The 22,652-nt window shown below is 44.9% G+C and overlaps 1 protein-coding gene across 2 annotated transcripts in view; it reads left to right on the top strand.

Annotated features, from left to right (window-relative positions):
• The window catches only part of ODAD4 (outer dynein arm docking complex subunit 4), a 77,437-nt gene that overhangs the window by 43,623 nt on the left and 11,162 nt on the right, over nt 1-22,652 (top strand). For both annotated transcript variants that reach the window (XM_040330463.1, XM_040330462.1), the window contains exons 8-9: nt 4,924-5,010; nt 13,357-13,553. In XM_040330463.1, coding sequence (XP_040186397.1) covers nt 4,924-5,010; nt 13,357-13,553 — 284 coding nt within the window. The remainder of the gene's footprint in view (nt 1-4,923; nt 5,011-13,356; nt 13,554-22,652) is intronic.

Here is a 22,652-nt window from a genome sequence, read left to right as displayed (position 1 = left end):
AAAGGGACAAGCGGCACTATCTCCAGGTGGATTCGACAGACAATAATTTAAACATATGTTTTAAAGAACAGGACTACTCCTTTTTCTGTTAGGGCGCACTCTACCAGGGCGATAAGTGCTTCTTGGGCAGTGCACCACTAAGCTTTGTTGGCTCAGATCTGCAAAGCTGCAACTTGGTCTTCAGTCCACACATTTTCCAAATTCTATAAAATAGATGTGAAAGGACATGAGGATGCCGCCTTCGGGCGAAGTGTGCTGTAGGCAGCAGTATAGGGCTTATCTTGTCCATAGCGGCCTGCTTGATCTGTGTCTCCCACCCTTCATATGGAGCATTAATATGGGTTTTCCAAAAATAGAACTTTGTACCCCTTTTAGACATTTTCTTAACCACTTCCATACCAGGCACTTACTCAGCTTCCTGCCCAAGCCAATTTTCAGCTTTCTGCGCTTTCGCACTTTGAATGACAATTGCGCGGTCATGCTACACTGTACCCAAACAATTTTTTTTATCATTTTGTTCCCACAAATAGAGCTTTCTTTTGGTGGTATTTGATCACCTCCTGCGATTTATTTTTTATTTTTTGCGCAACAACTAAAAAAAGACCGAAAATTTCGGAAAAAAAATTTTTTTTTTTCTGTACATTTTTTTTCTGTACATTTTTTTGTAAATAAGTATGTTTTCTTTTTTAATTACGGTCACCGATGAGGTGGCACTGATGGGCACTCATAGGAGGCACTGATGGGCACTCATAGGCGGCACATATGGGTGGCACTGATGGGTACATATGGGGGCACTGATGGGTGGCACAGGTAGGTGGGCACTGGGCATGGATGGGCACTGATGGACACTGAGGGGTGGCACTTGTTTGCAATTTTTCCGAACAGTGCCCATGTTGCCAGTCAGTGCCCATTTGTGGGCACTGATTGGCATCTATTGTGCATATTTTTTACATGTGGATGGCCATGGGGGCTGTACCTGGCCATCCACATGTCTCCTCCAATCCCTGGTGGTCCTGGCGGCTTCCCTGTGGTCTAGAGCTGCGCTGATAAACAATCAGCATGAACCCCCCCCCTGTCAGGAGAGCCGCCCGATCGGCTCTCCTCTACTCGCGTCAGACGCGAGTGAGGAAGAGACGATCAACGGCTCTTCCTGTTTATATCGTGATCAGCCGTGATTGGACACGGCTGATCACGTGGTAAAGAGCCTCCGCCGGAGGCTCTTTACCGAGATCGAAGATGCAGGGTGTCAGACTGACACCCCGCACCACCGACCACCGTGCCGGCATGAAATCCTGCAGGACGTCAATAGACGTCCAGTCAGGATTTCACAACCACTTCCCAGACGTCAATTGTCCATTGACCGGGCGGGAAGTGGTTAAAAACCTTGAATGGAATGATTTGGAGGTATGGGGAGCAGAGGCGACTCTAGGGGGGGGCAGAGGGGGCCCTGACCCCCCCTCCCAACATTATGCTGTGCCCCACCATGTGCCCCCCCCAAATTTTTTCTCGGGCCGCCGCTGGAGTAACAGTCTCTCCTGAGAAGGAGAGCGTCCCCAGTCAGCTCTGCGGGGCATTCCTCCCCCCTCCCTCTGCTCGCTGACACTGCATAATGCGAGCATTCACACAACCACAGCCGCCCGATCTGCTCTTTCCCCTGCATCCTCATTGGCACGGAGAAGCGCGAGTTGCAGAAAGGACTTCATGAGCACTGTGGGGGAGGGGGGGCCCAAGCCTTCATCCCAGTTACTGAAAAAACAGACTGATTTCTCCCGTCCTTAGGACAGGAGAACCAGCCTGTAAATTCCGAGAGTGGTGACTGCAAGCTGAGCCGAGTGTCAATCTTCGACACTCTTTTACAGCCCAGCGAGTCCAGCCACCCCCCCCCCCCACTCTCCTCACATATGAGCAGGGAGGAATACAGCTCCTCCTCCTCCTCCTCCTCCTCCTCCTCCTCCTCCTCCTCCTCCTCCTCCTCCTCCTCCTTTCAGTCCTGCCCACACTATCTCGGTGTGCTGTATCTGAAGAGAGGGGATGTGTGTTCAGGAAATATGAAAATCAGCAGCATGTGTGTGAATGATGCCTGGACCTTGGGTAAGTGTGTGCACTGCAGACTGCAGTACACTGTAATCACCACGACAGCTTATCCGACAGTCCGACAGACATCAGACACGACCCATTTCATTTCCCAGAATAACCTAGACAACACAAGCTCTGGTACTGGTTCCAAAATGAATGAATGAATCCTTTAATGGTAACTTAGCTTTCTTATATACAGTACAAGCATGTTACAGTTAATCACAGGGACAAAGACACACTCCAGTCACACATCACACAATGGGGGGCTTCATACACATTCTTTTAGATAATGACATTCCGATGAGTTAATTACTACTCATTACCCAGACGGTCTGGCTCCGCATTTAGAGGGGTTAATTACTACAGCTTGACAAGTCACATTCCACATCTTAACAGTGTCATTAGCATACACAATGAACAGGTCTTAGGAGCAGACCTAATTAGCACAATGGACACAAAACAGTATTAACATCACACAATGGAATGTCTAGGAGCAGACTCCATTAACACCTCAAAAGCATGTGTCCCCACATTGAATGAAAACACTCTATTGACCTGTCGGAGTCAGACTTTAACTACTTGTAATATTTCATGATATCCTGCAAAACATGAATTATCAGTAATGTCCCATCGCATGTAATTTTATCATTATCATTTCTCAGTCACCCTATGCCCAAAAGGGGCACAGGATGACCCTAGACCCAAGAGTCATTAGTGACACTGGCACAGGAGTACCCCCCCATCCTTCAAAAGTCTCTGGGTGTCACGGGCCATTCTGTTACACTTTCACTTTCAGTTAGGCAGGTAATATACAGTGCAAATTTGTTTCCTACATCCACAGATTGCAGGGAAGAAACTTGCATGATTCCCCCATCAACACAGACAGTGCTGACAGGGGAATATTCCTCCTGCCCAGCAATTGTATTCTCCCGACAAACAGTGATTATCACTAGTGGCTATACAGCAACCACTAGTAATAATCATAAGAGAATCTGCTCATTAATGGTTCAAATCTCAGCCAGTTCCTGCTGAACCAGCTGAAATTTAAACTGTCTATGGCTGGTCTTAGCTCTTAGGCAGCCCATACATTGATCACTTTTTTTCATTCAACTATTAGGTTGAATGAAAAAAAAAAGAAAATGATCCAATTCCCCCATCTACACATTATAGGTGGATGGGGGAATCCTCTCAGTGTGGACCAGTGCTGGAATAACCGGAGTCGCTGTCCTGTCCCGGCTATTCACAGCGCTGGTCTCTGTCTCCATGACAGCGGCGGCAGCACATTGGAACCCAGAGCTGGTTACTTTATGGGGCTGATGTACAGGAGGGCCAGCACAATTTGTTAGAGATGGGCTGGGCATGTTCCACATGCCAGAGCCTGCCAGGAAGCCCACACTGCACAGCGAGAATCACAGACAGTGAGACATTTCCCGGTCCGCTGCTGCACAGATCAGGAAATGTCTCGCTGCCTGTGATTAGCACTGTGGAGCGTTGGCTTCCTGGCGGGATTAGGCATGTGGGATTTCAAACACACCCAAGCCCATCTCTATTGGTTGTAGACAGTTGAGCTCCCTGCAGGTTTCTTAGCAGCAGTGGAGCCTTCTGTGACATGCTGATTGTGATGCAATCCAGGTGATGCTCTTAGTCAAATCCTAGTGTTAAATATCAGAGATTTTCTTGATCAAAGCCCACACTTTACAGGCATAGAGCCCACACGGCTGCGGAACATACGTTTGATTATTTGATTATATATATATATATATATATATATATATATATATATATATATATATATATATAATCAATGTGGTTGTACTCTTGATGCTAATAAATATTGTATTTTTTAGATCTGACTGGGAGAATTACCTGGATCACATCCCGATCAGCATGTCAACAGAGAAGGTTATACAGCATTACTGCTGCTAGGTGACCAGCTGGGGGCTCAGCTCTCTATAACCAATAGTCCCAGCCTTCCCCTGCATGCACCCATAATGTCACCAGCACTAGGTCCTAATAGACTGCCGCCGCTGCCAAGGAGACAGATGCCAGACCAGCGCTGTCAATAGCAGGGACAGGACAGCTGGGGAACCCCACAGTGGCAGAACACCAGGGCCCGGTGGCAAGACAACCTTTGCAACCCTGAAAGTTCTCCCACTGCTTTGGACCCTTATATTTTCTTGGTGTGCTGGTGACATATATCTCTAGTTTTCTGCCACCCTGGGGGGCCCCAGTATAGTAGGAAGGGAGCTCACTGCAGAACATGTAAAAGGGCCCGTTGTGGGATCGTAGTAAAGGGCCCCATTTTATAGTTGCCCCCCCCCTACTTTTGTCCCTGTCCCCCCATGTGCCCCCTCTAAATATGAAAGCTGGAGACGCCACTGATGGGGAGAAGGAATCAGGAATCCTCATTCACTCATTAAATTGTATGTGTAGATTTCGGCTTGAGCTCCTAAGCTACTGTTATTTATAGTTTTATAGGACTTTATTATAGGTTTCTTTTTTATTTTATTTTTTTTCACCTCTGTGCATTGCTAAATACATTTTTACAATTAGCTCCTTATTTTTGATGTCGGGTGCAGTCCAAACAACATTTTAGAGCCATTTCCTTTTATATCTTCAGTTGGTTATTAGACAAAGATTATATTTTATCTCAAGGCCACTCAGAATTTTAATTCCTTAGTGTTGCAGACACCTGGAGCATTGCTCTGCATTCTTCCTCACAACCAATTTATTCTTTACCCAACATATTCATCAAAAAGTCTTCTTTGTGGATTCTTCATCAGGAAAATATCCGTACTAAAAAGAGATCAAACAATAATATTTTATTAAAATCCATTTTCTTTTCAGTGACTTACCTGAAGCAAAATCACGGGCACTGGATAATATAGGAAGAGTATATGCACGGATTGGGAAATTTAAGGAAGCCGTTAAAGTGTAAGTATGTGAAAGATAAAGTGTCAGAAAAAATTTGAGCAGAAGAAACCATATTAGAATTAGGTGTGCCTATTGTATTTTCAGTTGGCATATAAATACGGGGCTGGCTTATGCAATCTTTAAATCCTTAAAGAACCATTAAAGTGGTTGTAAACCCTTACATATACCTAGTGAAGTGACTGGCCTCAGGTGATACACAGAGCTGAAACTAATTATCCTACATACAGTAAGTTGTGCATGTTTATCTGCAGTCTTCTCTTCTCTACAGCTGTTCAAAGTCCAGAATGTATAAAGTTGTCTGAGCTGTCAGGGGGAAAAAAAGGAGGCAGAGAGCTGAAGTTTCACTCTGCAGAGGTCAGTGAGCAGAGCTCCGAGAACTGATTGGAGGGAGGGGACACTCCCCCACACGTCTCGTGGTGTTAGGAAAACTGGTCAGAAGTGATTCATGCTGATAGCAGAGGAACAAAGCAGCAGACAGAAATTACACTTAGTGCTCTGAATAGAGTACACACTATAAAGGGGTGTGATTTTGTTCATATTTCATGTTTGAGGTTTACAACCACTTTAAACTTGCATGCTGTGTTAGTTGGCTGCCATGTGAAGCATGGAAAAATGATGTTTTGGCACTGTCTTGATATGGTGTGTATTAGATTTATATTGCAATAAACATTGTATTTGATGTACAGCTGTAACCAGGCCCGGACTGGCCACAGGGCATACCGGGAATATGCCCGGTGGGCCGCGGCGGCCCGCAAATGGCCCTTGGCGGCCCCCGGGCCGATCGCGTCCCGTGAACGGCCCTCGGCGGCCCGCATGTCACTTCTACCCAGAGGTGTACCAAGGCCCTTGGGGCGGACTGGGCTGGGTTGCAAGAATGCATTTGCCCCCTGGGCTGCTCTAATGTCCTGCAAAAAGGCCACTGAGCTGGCCGAGTGCGCCACCTGCCACAAGTTGTGGATTGTCCACTGGCCACGTCACCTGCCATGTCACCTGGCCACGTCACCTGCCACAAGTTGTGGATTGTCCACTGGCCACGTCACCTGACCACGACACCTGCCACAAGTTGTGGATTGTCCACTTGCCACGTCACCTGCCACAAGTGGATTATGCACTTGCCAAATCACCTGGCCACATCACCTGCCACAAGTTGTGGATTGTCCACTGGCCACGTCACCTGTCATGCCACCTGGCCACAAGTTGTGGATTGTCCACTTGCCATGTCACCTGGCCACGTCACCTGCCACAAGTTGTGGATTGTCCACTGGCCACGTCACCTTCCACGTCAACTGGCCACGTCAATTGCCACAAGTTGTGGATTGTCCACTGGGCACGTGACCTGGCCACGTCACCTGCCACGTCACCTACCACAAGTTGTGGATTGTCCACTTGCCACGTCACCTGCTTCAAGTTGTGTATTTTCCACTTGCCATGTCACCTGGCCACGCCACCTGCCACAAGTTGTGGATTGTCCACTGGCCACGTCACCTGGCCACGTCACCTGCCACAAGTTGTGGATTGTCCACTTGCCATGTCACCTGGCCACGTCACCTGGCCACATCACCTGCCACGTCACCTGGCCACATCACCTGCCACAAGTTGTGGATTGTCCACTGGCCACGTCACCTGCCATGTCAACTGGCCACGTCACCTGCCACAAGTTGTGGATTGTCCACTTGCCACGTCACCTGACCACGACACCTGCCACAAGTTGTGGATTGTCCACTTGCCACGTCACCTGCCACAAGTGGATTATGCACTTGCCAAATCACCTGGCCACATCACCTGCCACAAGTTGTGGATTGTCCACTGGCCACGTTACCTGGCCACGTCACCTGTCATGCCACCTGGCCACAAGTTGTGGATTGTCCACTTGCCATGTCACCTGGCCACGTCACCTGCCACGTCACCTGGCCACATCGCCTGCCACGTCACCTGCCACAAGTTGTGGATTGTCCACTGGCCACGTCACCTGCCACGTCAACTGGCCACGTCAATTGCCACAAGTTGTGAATTGTCCACTGGCCACGTCACCTGGCCACGTCACCTGCCACATCACCTGGCCACGTCACCTACCACAAGTTGTGGATTGTCCACTTGCCACGTCACCTGCTTCAAGTTGTGTATTTTCCACTTGCCACGTCATCTGCCATGTCACCTGGCCACGCCACCTGCCACAAGTTGTGGATTGTCCACTGGCCACGTCACCTGGCCACAAGTTGTGGATTGTCCACTTGCCATGTCACCTGGCCACGTCACCTGCCACGTCACCTGGCCACGTCACCTGCCACATCACCTGCCACAAGTTGTGGAATGTCCACTGGCCACGTCACCTGCCACAAGTTGTGGATTGTCCCCTTGCCACATCACCTGGCCACGTCACCTGCCACATCAACTGGCCATGTCACCTGCCACAAGCTGTGGATTGTCCACTTGCCACGTCACCTGACCACGACACCTGCCACAAGTTGTGGATTGTCCACTTGTCACACCACCTGCCACAAGTGGATTATCCACTTGCCAAATCACCTGGCCACGTCACCTGCCACAAGTTGTGGATTGTTCACTGGCCACGTCACCTGCCACATCACCTGGCCACGTCACCTGCCACAAGTTGTGGATTGTCCACTGGCCACGCCACCTGGCCACGTCACCTGCCACAAGTTGTGGATTGTCCACAATGCAATGCAAGCAATTACATTTTTTTTTTTTTTTATTTTTTTTAATGGTTTTTCATAATTTGCCATCATTTTTGAGATTTCTAATGTAAAAAAATAGGTCACCTTTAAAAACGCCTATAAACGAAATTGTGGCAAAACGCCGGTACCGCGTTTAGCAGCGATTTGCCGCGATTTGCGTCTGAAACGCGAAAACTTTTGCGTCTGAACCCAAAATTTTGCTTCTGAAAAAACGAGCCTAAACCCAACTGCTTTAAAACGCAAAAAAAAAAACGAATGTGTGCATGGACACATAGGATAACATTAAATGTGTTCAGGGGCAGTTGAAAAAAATGCCCAAATGCCTCTGAACTCGAGTTTACCAGCGTCTCGTGTGCATGGGGCCTTAGATATGCCCAGCCCCTCCCTCCTCCACACAAAGCTCTATCAGAGGCTGGGTGGAGCTGCTTTCTTTCCCCGCCCACACTCCTGGCAGCTCTGTGTTGTCTGTGAAGAAGATTTGTGGGCGGGAAAGTTTAAAACAAAGCAGTCAGCTCAGAATCCACAGCCTTAGAAAAAAAAACAAGTGAGCCTCTCCTGGGACTGTCCATTATGTCCCATCCAAGTAAGTGACAACAAGTAAGCTTCTCCTCCCTCCCTCCCTTCCTGCTCTCTCTCCCCCTCTCTGCATATTAAGTGTTATATTACAGCAGCCTGTGACAGTTTCTTGCCCTCCTAGATGTTATGATGTGGGTTCACACTGGCAAGATGCAGTTTAGCTGCAGTGCTGGTGTTCTGGCATGTTACCCTCCAGTCAAAGACTTCTATTAGGTTGTACATTTTTGCTGCATGTTCTGAAAGTGCACAAAAAGTCCTGCATGCCGCATCTGTGGTGCAATTCCAAAAAATGCAGCAAAAATGCACAATTTCTAATTAGAAGTCTGAGGGACTGGGGCTGTGGAAAACCGCCACAGGGCACATCTGGGCACTGCCCCCTCCATTATGCCACCCCCATATGTAAAATGGATAGATTCATGCCTGACCGGCCACTAAGATGGGGTAAGTGTCGGTCAGACAGCGAGTGGGTGGAGGGTGTGTCACAGTGGCTGCATTTGATGGGACAAAGTGGCTGAATTTGATGGGGCACAGTCAGGGCCGGACTTACCATTGGGCTTGACTGGGCTCAAGCCCATGGGCCCCACCCAATAGGGGGCCCCCTTTAAAAAAAAAAAAAAACCCCCCTTTGTTTATTTATTTTTTATTAAAAAAAATGTTTTTTTTTATATATATATATATATATATATATATAAAAATATATATATATTATTATTATTAAAGGGCCCAGAGGTCTCCAGGGCCCCTGGATGGCAATCCCCTTTTTTTTTTAGGGGTCCGAAGGTCCCCTGGGCCCCGGACGGCAACCCCCCTTTTTTATTTATTTTTTATTAAAAAAATGCTTTTTATATATATATATATATATATATATATATATATATATATATATATATATATATATATATATATATATATATATATATATATATATATATATATATATATATATATATATATATATATATATATATATATATTATTATTATTAAAGGGCCCAGAGGTTTCCAGGGCCCCCAGATGGCAACCCCCTTATTATATATATATATATATATATATATATATATATATATATATATATATATATATATATATATATATATATATATATATATATATTTTTTTTTTTTTTTTTACGGAGGTCCCCAGGGCCCCATGTGGCAAACCCCCCCCTGTTTTATTTATTTTTAAAAATGTTTATTTTTTTATTTTTGTTTATATTTTTTTATTTTTTATTAAAATGCCCAGAGGCCCCAGGGCCCCAGATGGCAACTTCTCTTTTTTTATGTATTTTTTATAAATGTTTATTTTTTTTTTATTAAAGGGCCCAGAGGTTTCTTTTTTCTTTTTATTAAGGGGCCCAGAGGTACCCAGGGCCCCAGATGGCTACCCCCTTTTTTTATATATACAGTACAGACCAAAAATTTGGACACACCTTCTCATTCAAAGAGTTTTCTTTATTTTCATGACTTTGAAAATTGTAGATTCACACTGAAGGCATCAAAACTATGAAGTAACACATGTGGAATTATACAGAACAAAAAAGTGTGAAACAACTGAAAATATATTTCATATTCTAGGTTCTTCAAAGTAGCCACCTTTTGCCTTGATTACTGCTTGGCACACTCTTGGCATTCTCTTGATGAGCTTCAAGAGGTAGTCACCTGGCGCAGCACCCCATCACTCTCCTTCTTGGTCAAATAGCCCTTCCCCCGCCTGGAGGTGTGTTTGGGGTCATTGTCCTGTTGGAAAATAAATGATGGTCCAACTAAACGCAAACCGGATGGAATAGCATGCCGCTGCAAGATGCTGTGGTAGCCATGCTGGTTCAGTATGCCTTCAATTTTGAATAAATCCCCAACAGTGTCACCAGCAAAGCCCCCCACACCATCACACCTCCTCCGCCATGCTTCACGGTGGGAACCAGGCATGTAGAGTCCATCCGTTCACCTTTTCTGCGTCGCACAAAGACACAGGGGTTGGAACCAAAGATCTCAAGTTTGGACTCATCAGACCAAAGCACAGATTTCCACTGGTCTAATGTCCATTCCTTGTGTTGTTTAGCCCAAACAAGTCTCTTCTGCTTGTTGCCTTTCTTTAGCAGTGGTTTCCTAGCAGATATTCTACCATGAAGGCCTGATTCACACAGTCTCCTCTTACCAGTTCTAGAGATGTGTCTGCTGCAAAAGGTGGAAGAACCTAGAATATGAAATATATTTTCAGTTGTTTCACACTTTTTTGTTATGTATAATTCCACATGTGTTATTTCATAGTTTTGATGCCTTCAGTGTGAATCTACAATTTTCATAGTCATGAAAATAAAGAAAACTCTTTGAATGAGAAGGGGTGTCCAAACTTTTGGTCTGTACTGTATATATATTTTTCTTTATTTCTTCTTTTTTTTGTAAAGCCCCCCCCCCCCGCTTCTCAATTTCAGGCGCCAGCACCCCCCCCCCCCCCCCCGGTTCTCTGCTCCAGGGGGCCCATGCCTTAAGCTGTGTAAGGGGTAGAGTTGCCACCTTTTCTTCAAGCCAAACCCTATCACTTTAGCGGCACAGGGCACATTTTTTTCGTTGTATACACAATAGGATTATAAAGGACCTGGGGCACCTATGGGTGCCCCAAGGAGAGTGGTAATGCAGCGCGCTGCGGCAAACAGTGGGTGTGGCCAAACTGCTCTTGCTGACATCATGGCTCCCCCTCAGTGATGCCAAACCTTCCCCCAGACAGCGGCCCGCATCTCCCGAATGGCAACAGATTTTTGTGTGACTACCTCAGTTACTTGGGGAGCCACAGTCCAGTCTAAATAATGTGTCCGGGTTTCAGGCAGACTGAAACCCGGACACAAGATCCCAAACCCGAACTGTCCGGGTGATTCCTGGACAGGTGGCAACCCTAGTAAGGGGCCCCAAAATTCCTGATAGCGGCCCTGCGCATATCTCCCAACACGCACGGATTCTGCGGGACTTTCCCGCACAGACAGCTTCTTCCCGCAGTCCTGCGAAAGGGTTAATTTTCCCGCACTGCAAGAGGAGGCAGCACGGAAGCAGGAGGAACCGGAGCGGAGTGTGGAGGACTGTGGCTGCTGAAGGGAAGAAAGCCGACAGCCGGGCTAATGACAGTCTGTGGCCCCGGCTATCATTACAGGTGAGAGGCACTCCCTCCCCCCCCGCCCAACAACTGCAAAACCCCCCCAGGAGGAACCGGAGAGGTGTGTGGATGTCTGCTTAAGGGAAGAGAGCCGACACATTTCGTGCACAGGTGAGAGGCACCCCCCCGCTCAACATCTTTGATCCCCCCCCAATTCTCGACTCCAGGGGGCCCCTTCAACACTCAAGCCCAGGGGCCCCCACCACCCTAAGTCCTGCCCTGGGCACAGTGGCTGCATTTGATGGGGCACAGTGGCTGCATTTGATGGGGCACAGTGGCTGCATTTGATGGGACACAGTGGCTGCATTTGATGGGACACAGTGGCTGCATTTGATGGGGCACAGTGGCTGCATTTGATGGGGCACAGTGGCTGCATTTGATGGGGCACAGTGGCTGCATTTGATGGGGCACAGTGGCTGCATTTGATGGGGCACAGTGGCTGCATTTGATGGGTCACAGTGGCTGCATTTGATGGGTCACAGTGGCTGCATTTGATGGGTCACAGTGGCTGCATTTGATGGGTCACAGTGGCTGCATTTGATGGGGCACAGTGGCTGCATTTGATGGGACAAAGTGGCTGCATTTGATGGGACAAAGTGGCTGCATTTGATGGGGCACAGTGGCTGCATTTGATGGGGCACAGTGGCTGCATTTGATGGGGCACAGTGGCTGCATTTGATGGGGCACAGTGGCTGCATTTGATGGGTCACAGTGGCTGCATTTGATGGGTCACAGTGGCTGCATTTGATGGGTCACAGTGGCTGCATTTAATGGGGCACAGTGGCTGCATTTAATGGGGCACAGTGGCTGCATTTGATGTTTTTGTTCAGTTTGATTGCTTCCCCCCAAAAAAATGTTGAGCACCAGTGTGAGCCAAAAGGCTTGCACTCACAGATACTCCACTGAAAAGTTATCAATTCTCAGGTCACTTTTCAGAGGCATTTGACAGACAGTAAGGAGGTGATACCTAATTTCCTCCCTGCCTGTTTTAACCTCAGCCAGTCCCTCCAGATATTTCACTTTGTACTCTACCTTATTTCCATTACTCTTTATAGGTATTAGATGTTCTCTCACCTTATTCTTTGCACATCTAATACATAATGAGAGTTCTGGAAATAAGGTGGAGTTCAAAGTGAATTTCTAAACCTAAGTTGAGAACCCCTTTCAGAAGATTTGAGGATATTATTAAACTCAGAGACTGGTGGACTTAGGCCATCATAAATAGATTGAAATTCTGCCAGTTCAGCAGAAATTTCAATCTATCAATGTGCAGACTGGTTATACAGACTCCGATCTATCAACTGACTTCAGTACAACAATGGGAAATGTCCAACGATTTCTCTCTGTTCCAGCAATGTGGAGTGATTTCTCTCTCTGTGCCACAAATGTGGAGCAGTCTCTCTCTCTGTGCGGGCATTCCATCATTAACCCCCGCCGCGTGCACCCCCCCCCCCCCCCCCGGGCTGCTCATTCTAAAATGCCCAGGCCTATTTTTTGTCCCAGTCCGGGCCTGGCTGTAACTGCCCTTAGGCTTCCACAGGTAACCCCTAAAATTTCAGACTGGGTATTTCCCACTGCTGATCGGTACAGATAACTCCCCATTCTGTTATTTTAGGGCATCTCGGGAGCCTCTGAAATCCAGGTGTCTGCAGTATGTACATGCTGTCTGTTGCAAAATTTCTAAAGGTACTGCAGCCAGCGCCTTCTGCAATGCAGGGCCACAACAGCCTACTGAAGGGCACCCTACATCGCATTGTGGAAACATTTGTTTTTTCTGCAATAATAAACTGTAAAGTTATTTGGTTCGACCAGCACCTTGTGGTGTCTAGTCTGCATTGAGGGTTGGTTCTGGGGGATGACCAGATTGCTTTAAGGTGCTGGTCAGCCATGGCCATTTCATCAAACTTGTTCTCAATATATTATACTATAGGTGGGAAGAAAAGATTCCACTGGCAACATCAAGCCTAGAGAAGACTTGGCTGTTTCATGAAATTGGGAGATGTTATTTAGAACTGGGATTGTTGGAGAATGCAAGAAACTATGGGATGAAATCTCAAGAGGAAGCAGAAGAAGCTAGAGATGTAGAATGGCAGCTCAATGCCAGTGTCCTTGTGGCACAGGCACAAGGTAACCTCTGGTTTTCTGTACAGTAATGTTCCAAATCGACACATTTGTTTTACAGAAGCGTTTACCACATTCCAATCTATAATTGGGCATTCTAGAAACTGAATCGGACCAAATGCAGGGTTTTTTTTTTGTTTTTTTTTTCCCGTACATACCGTATTTCACCGCCGCTTCCGGGTATGTCTTCTGCGGGACTGGGCGTTCCTATCTGATTGACAGGCTTCCGACCGTCGCATACAGCGCATCACGAGTTGCCGAAAGAAGCCGAACGTCGGTGCGGCTCTATACGGTGCCTGCGCACCGACGTTTGGCTTCTTTCGGCAACTCGTGATGCGTAGTATGCGATGGTCGGAAGCCTGTCAATCGGATAGGAACGCCCAGTCCCGCAGAAGACATACCCAGAAGCGGCTGTGAAAATAAGGTATGTACGGAAAAAAATAAAAAACAGCTGATTGTCATTAGGACAACTTGGCTGAATGTAATGTTAAAAATGTATTTTTTGGGTGAACCTCCACTTTAAGCAGATGTAGACAATACTAGACAGTTATGCCTACAATTACTAATTTTCAGTTTTCTGTATTACATTTAAAGAACAATACAGCAATGTTTTAAAGTGAGCCTATGTTCACTTTCATGGCAGTAAAATACAGGCAAGTACAGAGAGTCACAAAGCCCAGGATGTTCTGCTATATAGAAAGCAACTCTATGAGCAAAGTTGCATTCGACCCAGCCCTTCTATGCTATCTTTTTTATTTATTTTTTATTTTTATTCTTTAGGCTTTGTACACTTACAGACGAGATTTTGGGTCAGGCGGCGTACAGGCTACATAATTGCATCCCACAGTACTGTCTTATAACATGCATGTTTGTACACAGACAGCGTACACCCAACAAACAGATTAATGAAAATAGTAATGCCGCGTACACACGATTGGAATTTCCGACAAGAAAACCGTGGATTTTTTTCCCAGCGCAATGTTAGCTCAAACTTGTGTTGCATACACACGGTCACACAAATGTTGTCAGAATTTCCGAACGTCAAGAATGCGGTGACGTACAACACTATGACGAGCCGAGAAAAATTAAGTTCAATGATTCCGAGCATGCGTAGGATTTTTGCGTGTCGGAATTGCATACAGACAATCAAAATTTCCGACTTTTCCCATCTGAAAATTTGAAAACCGACTTTCAAATTTTTGCTGTCGGAAATTCTGACAGAAAATGTCCGATGGAGCCTACACACGGTTGGAATTTCCGACTAAAAGCTCACATCAAACTTTTCTTGTCAGAAATTCCGATCGTGTGTACGCAGCATAAGAAAGGACAAAAGGTGGAGGTAGAGCAGTGTTTCTCCAAACTTTTTTGTTTGTTTTGTGGGTCACAAAAAAAAGATCTAAAAACTTTCACATCTGAAAAGATTTTAAAATATTTGAACAAACTTAGACTATTATATTTCAAGTGAATAAAGAGGAGAAAAAGGCACTGCGCCAATGGATGTGTAGCATTTAATTGTGGCTAAAGTCTCTATTTTTGTAACCAGTTCTTAAGTTTGTAAGGGGTGGGAGAGAGAATCCACCTAGCCTTCTGATCCAAGTACACAGGCGGTACCTAGGAGGTGCTTTTGTGATGCTGGTGAAGTTGGTACAGGGCTCGTGCTCTTGAAGAGCTTGAGAGAAAGTAGCGTTTTGGCCTCTGTATGGACTACAGCGCATGCTATGAAAGGCGGTGCATCATTTCCTCCCAGTGATCCACTTCCGGCGGATACTGAGTGTCACGCTGCGCTCCAGCACTTGTCTTGCAGTGTCAGCCAACCTTCCTAAGTTGTATAGTGTATACAGTTGGGAAAAACATTATTTGATCCCCTGCAGATTTTTTTTATATATATATAAAATATAAAGTGTAGCGCTAAAAAGATGCTGGGTGAATGGTGTCAACCCAAAAAAATGTGGAGAAGTGAAATAAATGAATATTACAACAAATGTAGGAAGGGAAGACCCTCTATAAATTGTGATCCTTGAACATCCAAGGACTAGTGTAAAAATATGTCAAAACAAAAAAGGTGAAAAGTACTGTATTTATTGGCATATAACACTCACCTTTTTACCCTGAAAATAGAGGGTAAACTGTGCCTGCGTGTTATACGCAGGGGGCTGTGGAAAGTTTTTTTTTTTTCCTGAAACTTCCCTCCTAAAGTTAGGGTGCGTGTTATACGCCGATAAATACGGTATATGTGACGCACTTAAACAGTGATACAATAATCAACCTCAAAGGGTGATCATTAGTGGAAGGTAGTAATATTAAGACTACTGCAATAGGCACTTATGTAGTCCATATACACATACAGACATATAGTCCATGCAGTCACAGAAAGCACACACTGAATCAAATTCAATCGCAGGTGTCTTGAAAAGTGGAAAGTCATAAATGGTCACCCAGGATTGCTTCCAACACTTGGACAAATGAAGGGAATAAATACTCTTACCAGCGGTTGTGGACCCGACTAACCTAATGCCGCGTACACGCGATCGGTTTGTCTGATGAAAACAGTCTGATGGACCGTTTTCATCAGACGAACCGATCGTGTGTGGGCCCCATCAGTTTTTTTTCCCATCGGTGAAAAAACTTAGAACCTGTTTTAAAATTATCTGATGGTTAAAAAAACGATAGAAAAAAACGATCGTCTGTGGGGAAATCCATCGGTTAAAAATCAACGCATGCTTAGAATCAAGTCGACGCATGCTCAGAAGCATTGAACTTCATTTTTCTCAGCACGTCGTTGTGTTTTACGTCACCGCGTTCTGACACGATCGTTTTTTTAACGGATGGTGTGTAGGCAAGACTGATGAAAGTCGGCTTCATCAGATATCTGATGAAAAAATCCATCAGACCGTTTTCATCGGATGAACCGATCGTGTGTACAGGGCATTACAGTTGTGGGTCAACTGAGCTTGTATCCACCGGTAATGGAACTCAAGTGAGTCTTCCAATGGTCTCCTCCTTGTGTTAATGCTGATAGCCAAGTGAATGATAACTCCAAAAAGCAGAGAAATCTTGAGTGCTGAACGATCCAATGACCAGGCTTCACCGCAGGGTGGATAATAAAAAAACAAAAAAGGAGAGAAAGCCTCCACATGTAAATCCCAATGTGATATGGGTATTTATTGAAAAAGTATAAAAATATTCAAATTAATGAATATAAATATTAAAAAAGATTGCAATCAAAAGTAAAAAAAAGCGCAGTATAGAACAGCTTGGGCTAGCTTGTAGACCCGACACCGTTTCGTCTACAAAGACTTCGACAGGGGTTTTATTTTTATTTTGGTTGGTGCAGTATATTGCCCCTTCTTCGTATCATTTTTTTTATCATAGGTGTATTTTAAATGATCCATAAAAAATACATGATATAAATGGAGCTGTAGTTCAGTGAGTAAGTATTTGATCCCCAAGCAAAACATGACTTAATACTTGGTATAGCACAGAGGTAAGACGTTTCTTGTAGTTGGTGACCAGGTTTGCACAGCTCTCAAGAGATATTTTGGTCCACTCTTCTTTACAGATCTTCTCTAAATCCTTAATGTTTCTTTGTTGTCACTCGAACTTTCAGCTCTCTCCATACATTTTCTATAGGCTTAAGGTCTGGAGACTGGCTAGGCCACTCCATGACCCTAATGTGCTTCTTCTTAAGCCACTCCTTAATTGCCTTGGTGGTATGCTTTGGGGTCATTGTCATGCTGCAAGACCCATCCACGACCCATCTTCAGTGTTCTTATCCAGAAGAAGGTTCTTATCGAAGATTTACAATACATGGCCCCACCCATTGTTCCCTTAACCACTTAAGGACCGCCTCATGTACATATACGTCAGCAGAATGGCACAGGCAGGCACATGTACGTATATATACGTCCTCTGCTTGACGTGGGTCGGGGGTCCGATCGGGACCCCCCCCCGTACATGCGGCGGTCCCCGTGGCTTCAGGAGCGATCCGGGACGACGGCGCGGCTATTCGTTTATAGCCGCTCCGTCGCGATCGCTCCCCGGAGCTGAAGAACGGGGAGAGCCGTGTGTAAACACGGCTTCCCCGTGCTTCACTGTGTCGGCGCATCGATCGCGTCATTCCCTTTATAGGGAAGACACGATCGATGACGTCATTCCTACAGCCACACCCCCCTACACTAGTAAACACATACAAAGTAAACCCTAACTCTTACAGCGCCCCCTCTGGTTAACTCCCAAACTGCAACTGTCATTTTCACAATAAAGAATGCAATTTAAATGCATTTTTTGCTGTGAAAATGACAATTGTCCCAAAAATGTGTCAAAATTGTCCGAAGTGTCCGCCATAATGTCGCAGTCACGAAAAAAATCGCTGATCGCCGCCATTAGTAGTAAAAAAATAAAATAAATAAAAATGCAAAAAAACTATCCCCTATTTTGTAAACACTATAAATTTTGCGCAAACCAACCGATAAACGATTATTGCGATTTTTTTTTACCAAAAATAGGTAGAAGAATACGTATCGGCCTAAACTGAGGAAAAAAAATGTTATATATGTTTTTGGGGGATATTTATTATAGCAAAAAGTAAAAAATATAGCATTTTTTTCAAAATTGTCGCTCTATTTTTGTTTATAGCGCAAAAAATAAAAACCGCAGAGGTGATCAAATACCACCAAAAGAAAGCTCTATTTGTGGGGAAAAAAAGACGCCAATTTTGTTTGGGAGCCACGTCGCACGACCGCGCAATTGTCTGTTAAAGCGACGCAGTCCCGAACTGTAAAAACCCCTTGGGTCTTTAGGCAGCATTTTGGTCCGGGGCTTAAGTGGTTAATAAGACAAAGTTGACCTGTATCTTTAGCAGAGAAACAGCCCCAAAGCATAAAGTTTCCGCCTCCATGCTAGACTGTAGGGGTGGTGGTCTTCGGATCATAGTCAGCATTTTTCTTCCCCCAAACACGGCAAGTTGAGTTAATGCCAAAGAGCTTAATTTTGGTCTCCCCCCCCCCCCCCCCCCCCCCGACCACAGCACTTTCTCCCAATTCTCCCAAAACATTTTAGTCAACTAAATGAATACTATTTTAGTCGACGTTTTTAAGGGTCTAGAAAAATGACGTTTTTTTCAACACGATCATTTAAAACGGCCTTGCCTACACATGATCGTGAAAAAAAAATGCTCTAGCAAAGCGCGGTGACGTACAACACGTACGACGGCACTATAAAGGGGAAGTTTCATTCGGATGGTGCCACCCTTTGGGCTGCTTTAGCTGATTTTGTGTTGGTAAAAGACGATTCGTGCTTTTCTGTCTGTTACAGCGTGATGAATGTGCTTACTCCATTGCGAACGGTAGTTTTTTTTTATAAAATTTTATTAAATATTTTTGACAATAACTTAACATTAACATACACATTATTATAACTATATGTTGACATACATATAACAACACACACATACATGGTCTCCTTGTTGTCCTTTATATTGATTATTCTATGATGGCCTGTCTTTCTACCAGTTCACTCAGGAGAAAGAGTGACCCCTCTCTTGTATATTTACAAAGCGGTGCATCATGATTCCTGATCCACATACTAATAATGGCTGTAGAGGAGTAGAATATAAGGAGACGGGGAACCCAACAAGGAAGAAGGAAGGAAGAGAGAAGGAGAGAGAGAGAGAGGGAGGGAAAGAGAGGAGAAGAAGAAAAAAAAAGAAGCCCCCTTCCCTTCCCCCTTCCCCTTCCCCTTCCTTTTCCTTTTTTATTTTATTTACATATATATATGCATATTTTGTGCTAACCTACCTATCTCTATGGGGGCATCCCTGCCCCTTACCACCCCCCACCCAGTGATTAGTGAGAAAAGAGAAGAGAAAAAAAAAACTGGATATAACACCCTTTTCCCTTTCCCCCTTTTTTCTCTCCCCTTTTTGTATATATATATTTAGTGCCAAACCTACATAACTCTCAGGTGGCAACTTCTGTCCCATACCTCCACCCCTATTGCTTAGTGAAAAAAAAAAAAGGGTGCCCAGCCTACCCAATTCTAAGGGGGCAGCACCTGCCCCTTGCCTCCCACCCTAGTGACTTGTGAGAAAAGGAAAGAGGAAGAGAGAGAGAGAGAGAGAGAGAGAGAAAAAAAAAAAAAAGAGAAGAGAAGCAAAATCAATGGGGAGAAGGGGAACATGTTTAGGGGAACTCTCCCACATCTCCCCACACCCCTCCTCCCTCCCCCCCACCCCCCCTCCTAAACCTCCTCCATCCCGCCCATACCTCCTCCTGTCCCCTCCTGGAGTTGCCATGGAAGGCCCACAATTCCTCCATCCTTCCAATTCTGTCTATCTCACGGAACCATTCCTCTATATTGGGTGCCTCTTTTTTCTTCCAATTCCTAGGGATAAGTATCTTAGCTCCGTTTAGTAGATGCGGGACTATTGACCCTCTATATTTTTTCCTAGACACTTCGGCGTTATGGAACAGGCATTCCCAGGGGTCCTGTTTCACCTCAAATCCGCTGATCTCCTTTATATGTGCCAATACCTCCTTCCAGAAATCCTGGATCAGGGGGCATTGCCACCATATGTGAGCGTGGGATCCTTCCATCCCACACTCTCTCCAGCACAGGGGCGATATCTCTCTATCTATCTTGTGCATTTTTTTTGGAACAAGATACCATTTACAAAGAAGCTTATAATTAATTTCCTTAACCCTGGAATCCATTGACATAGAGTGGGCGTATTCAAGTATCTTCCTTTTTTTTTTTATACATATAGTTTGGTTCAATTCTACTTCCCATTTTTCGACTATTTTACATGCCTCCAGCTTGCCATTGGGTGTCAGGATCTTATATATATTGGAGAGTCCCTGCTTTCCTATACCTCCCCGGAGGGTACATTTTTCCCATTGGTTTAATTCACTTGGGCCTCGTAAGGGTTTCGGCAGAGTATTTATAAAATGTTTAATTTGCCTGTATCTCCTGGGGATACTCCGTATCTTTCTCGCAGCTCTAAAAGCGAACACAGACCCTCACCTTTCATCATGTCTATCAATTTTAATGTTCCTGACGTCCCCCACCTCAAGTATATACCTCCTTCTCTGCCAGGCTTGAAATAGTCTGAGCCCGTTAAAGGCATCAGTGGACTGTTATATGGCCATTCTTCCCTTTTGCATATTCTATCATAGACTCTATATGTTTCTTTTGTAATTGTTGGGACATCTTGGGGCAACCCCCTGTACTGTTTTGGTAACCATATTCTCCCTCCTAGTTTGTTAGCGCTTAAACTTTCTTTTTCTCCCTTCCCTCACTCAGAAACCAATCTGTCATCCTCCTTAGTACCGAAGCCTCGTAATACCGCTTAAAATTGGGCAGTAGGAGTCCTCCTTCCTGTCTGGATCTGTTCAAAGTTTCTACTGCTATACGGGGTTTCTTACCCTTCCATATGAATCCCCCAACTATCCTTCCTAAAATTCTAAAAAAAGCTTCTGGGATTCCTATCGGGAGGGTTTGAAAAATATATAGAACTTTAGGTAATATCATCATTTTTATTGTATTTACTCTTCCTAACCACGACACTCTACTTATGCTGTACCCTTTTAACTCTGATCTTATTGTATTTAATAGGAGTATATAGTTGTCTTCATATATATACCTATCCTTGGTTGATAGGAATACCCCCAGATATCTCATTCCCCTCTGCTTCCACTTAAATGGGTATAAAGCTTCAAGATCTCTGCGTTCACCCCGCCCCACCGAAATACTCAGAATCTCTGTTTTCTCTTGGTTGATTTTTAGATTTGAGATCTCTCCATATCTCTCGTATTCGGCTATTATCCTTGGAAGTGATTCCTTCGGATTAGATACATACAGCAGCATATCGTCCGCGAACGCAGAGATCTTATGCTCCTTCTCCCCCACTGCTATCCCCTCTATTTCCTGATTCCCTCTTATTGTCTCCATTAGTGGCTCCAATGTCAGGACAAACAGGAGGGGGGAAAGTGGGCATCCCTGCCGGGTCCCGTTGTGGAGTAGGAATCTATCTGACAGGGTACCGTTTACCCTTACCTGAGCCGATGGGCTAGAATATAATGCCCCTATCCATCTCAGCATATTTGGGCCCAATCCGACATGTGACAGGGTGGCTAGCAAGAAGTCCCAGTCCACCCTGTCAAACGCCTTTTCAGCGTTCAATGACAAAAACAGTGTTGATTTCTTACTTTTTCTGGCCTTTTGTATCAAGAACATGGCTCTCAAGGTGTTGTCCCTTGTTTCCCTCCCTGGTACAAATCCCGCCTGATCATTTTCTATCAATTCAGGTAAGAGTGGTCTTATCCTCTCAGCCAGGATTTTTGAGTAAATTTTTATATCCACATTGATCAGGCCTATAACTTGCACATAGTGAGGGATCCTTATCTTCTTTTCCAATAAGGGTTATATGGGCCCCTAGTGCCTCATCCCTTATTCTCATACCTCCCCCGATGGAGTTCATATACTTCTGGAAGAAGGGCCCTAGAGTCTCTCCAAACCTTTTGTAGTAGGCTGATGTATACCCGTCTGGGCCAGGACTTTTCCCCATCTTAATGTTCTTTATTGTTTGGCTTATTTCATCTTTTGTGATTTCCCCCTCTAATCTACTACTCACTTCCTCCGATAGACACGGGATCTTTACCTTTTCTAAATATTGTTTAATCTTCATTTTCTTGTTCTGGGTTTCTGTTAATCCCTGTTCTTGATTAACCTTATATAAATTTTGATAATACTCCTGAAATATTCCCATAATTTCCTTCGTAGAGTGTCTCAGTTCTCCTTTTTTATCCTTTATTTTTGGTATAAAGTTTTTTGAGTTTCGTGGCTTAATAGTCCTTGCCAAAAATCTCCCTGGTTTGTTCCCCAGAGCATAGAAATTATTATTCATTTTATTAAATACCCATTTTGTTTCCAATTCTAACAGGTTACAAAGGTCCTCTCTCTTTCTACTTAATGATTTATAGACCTCTTCTACCTGTGATCTTTTATGTAACTGTTCTAAACTCCATATTTCATCTAGTAACCTTTGCTTCTGTGCCTGCCTAATTTTCTTTCTTTTAACTTTTTCAGAAATTAACCTCCCTCTCATGA

The sequence above is a fragment of the Rana temporaria genome, chromosome 12 (genome assembly GCF_905171775.1).
Source record: "Rana temporaria chromosome 12, aRanTem1.1, whole genome shotgun sequence".
NCBI classification, from domain to species: Eukaryota; Metazoa; Chordata; class Amphibia; order Anura; family Ranidae; genus Rana; species Rana temporaria.
Note: the sequence above shows the minus strand (reverse complement) of the source record. Positions and strands in the feature narration are given on the sequence as shown.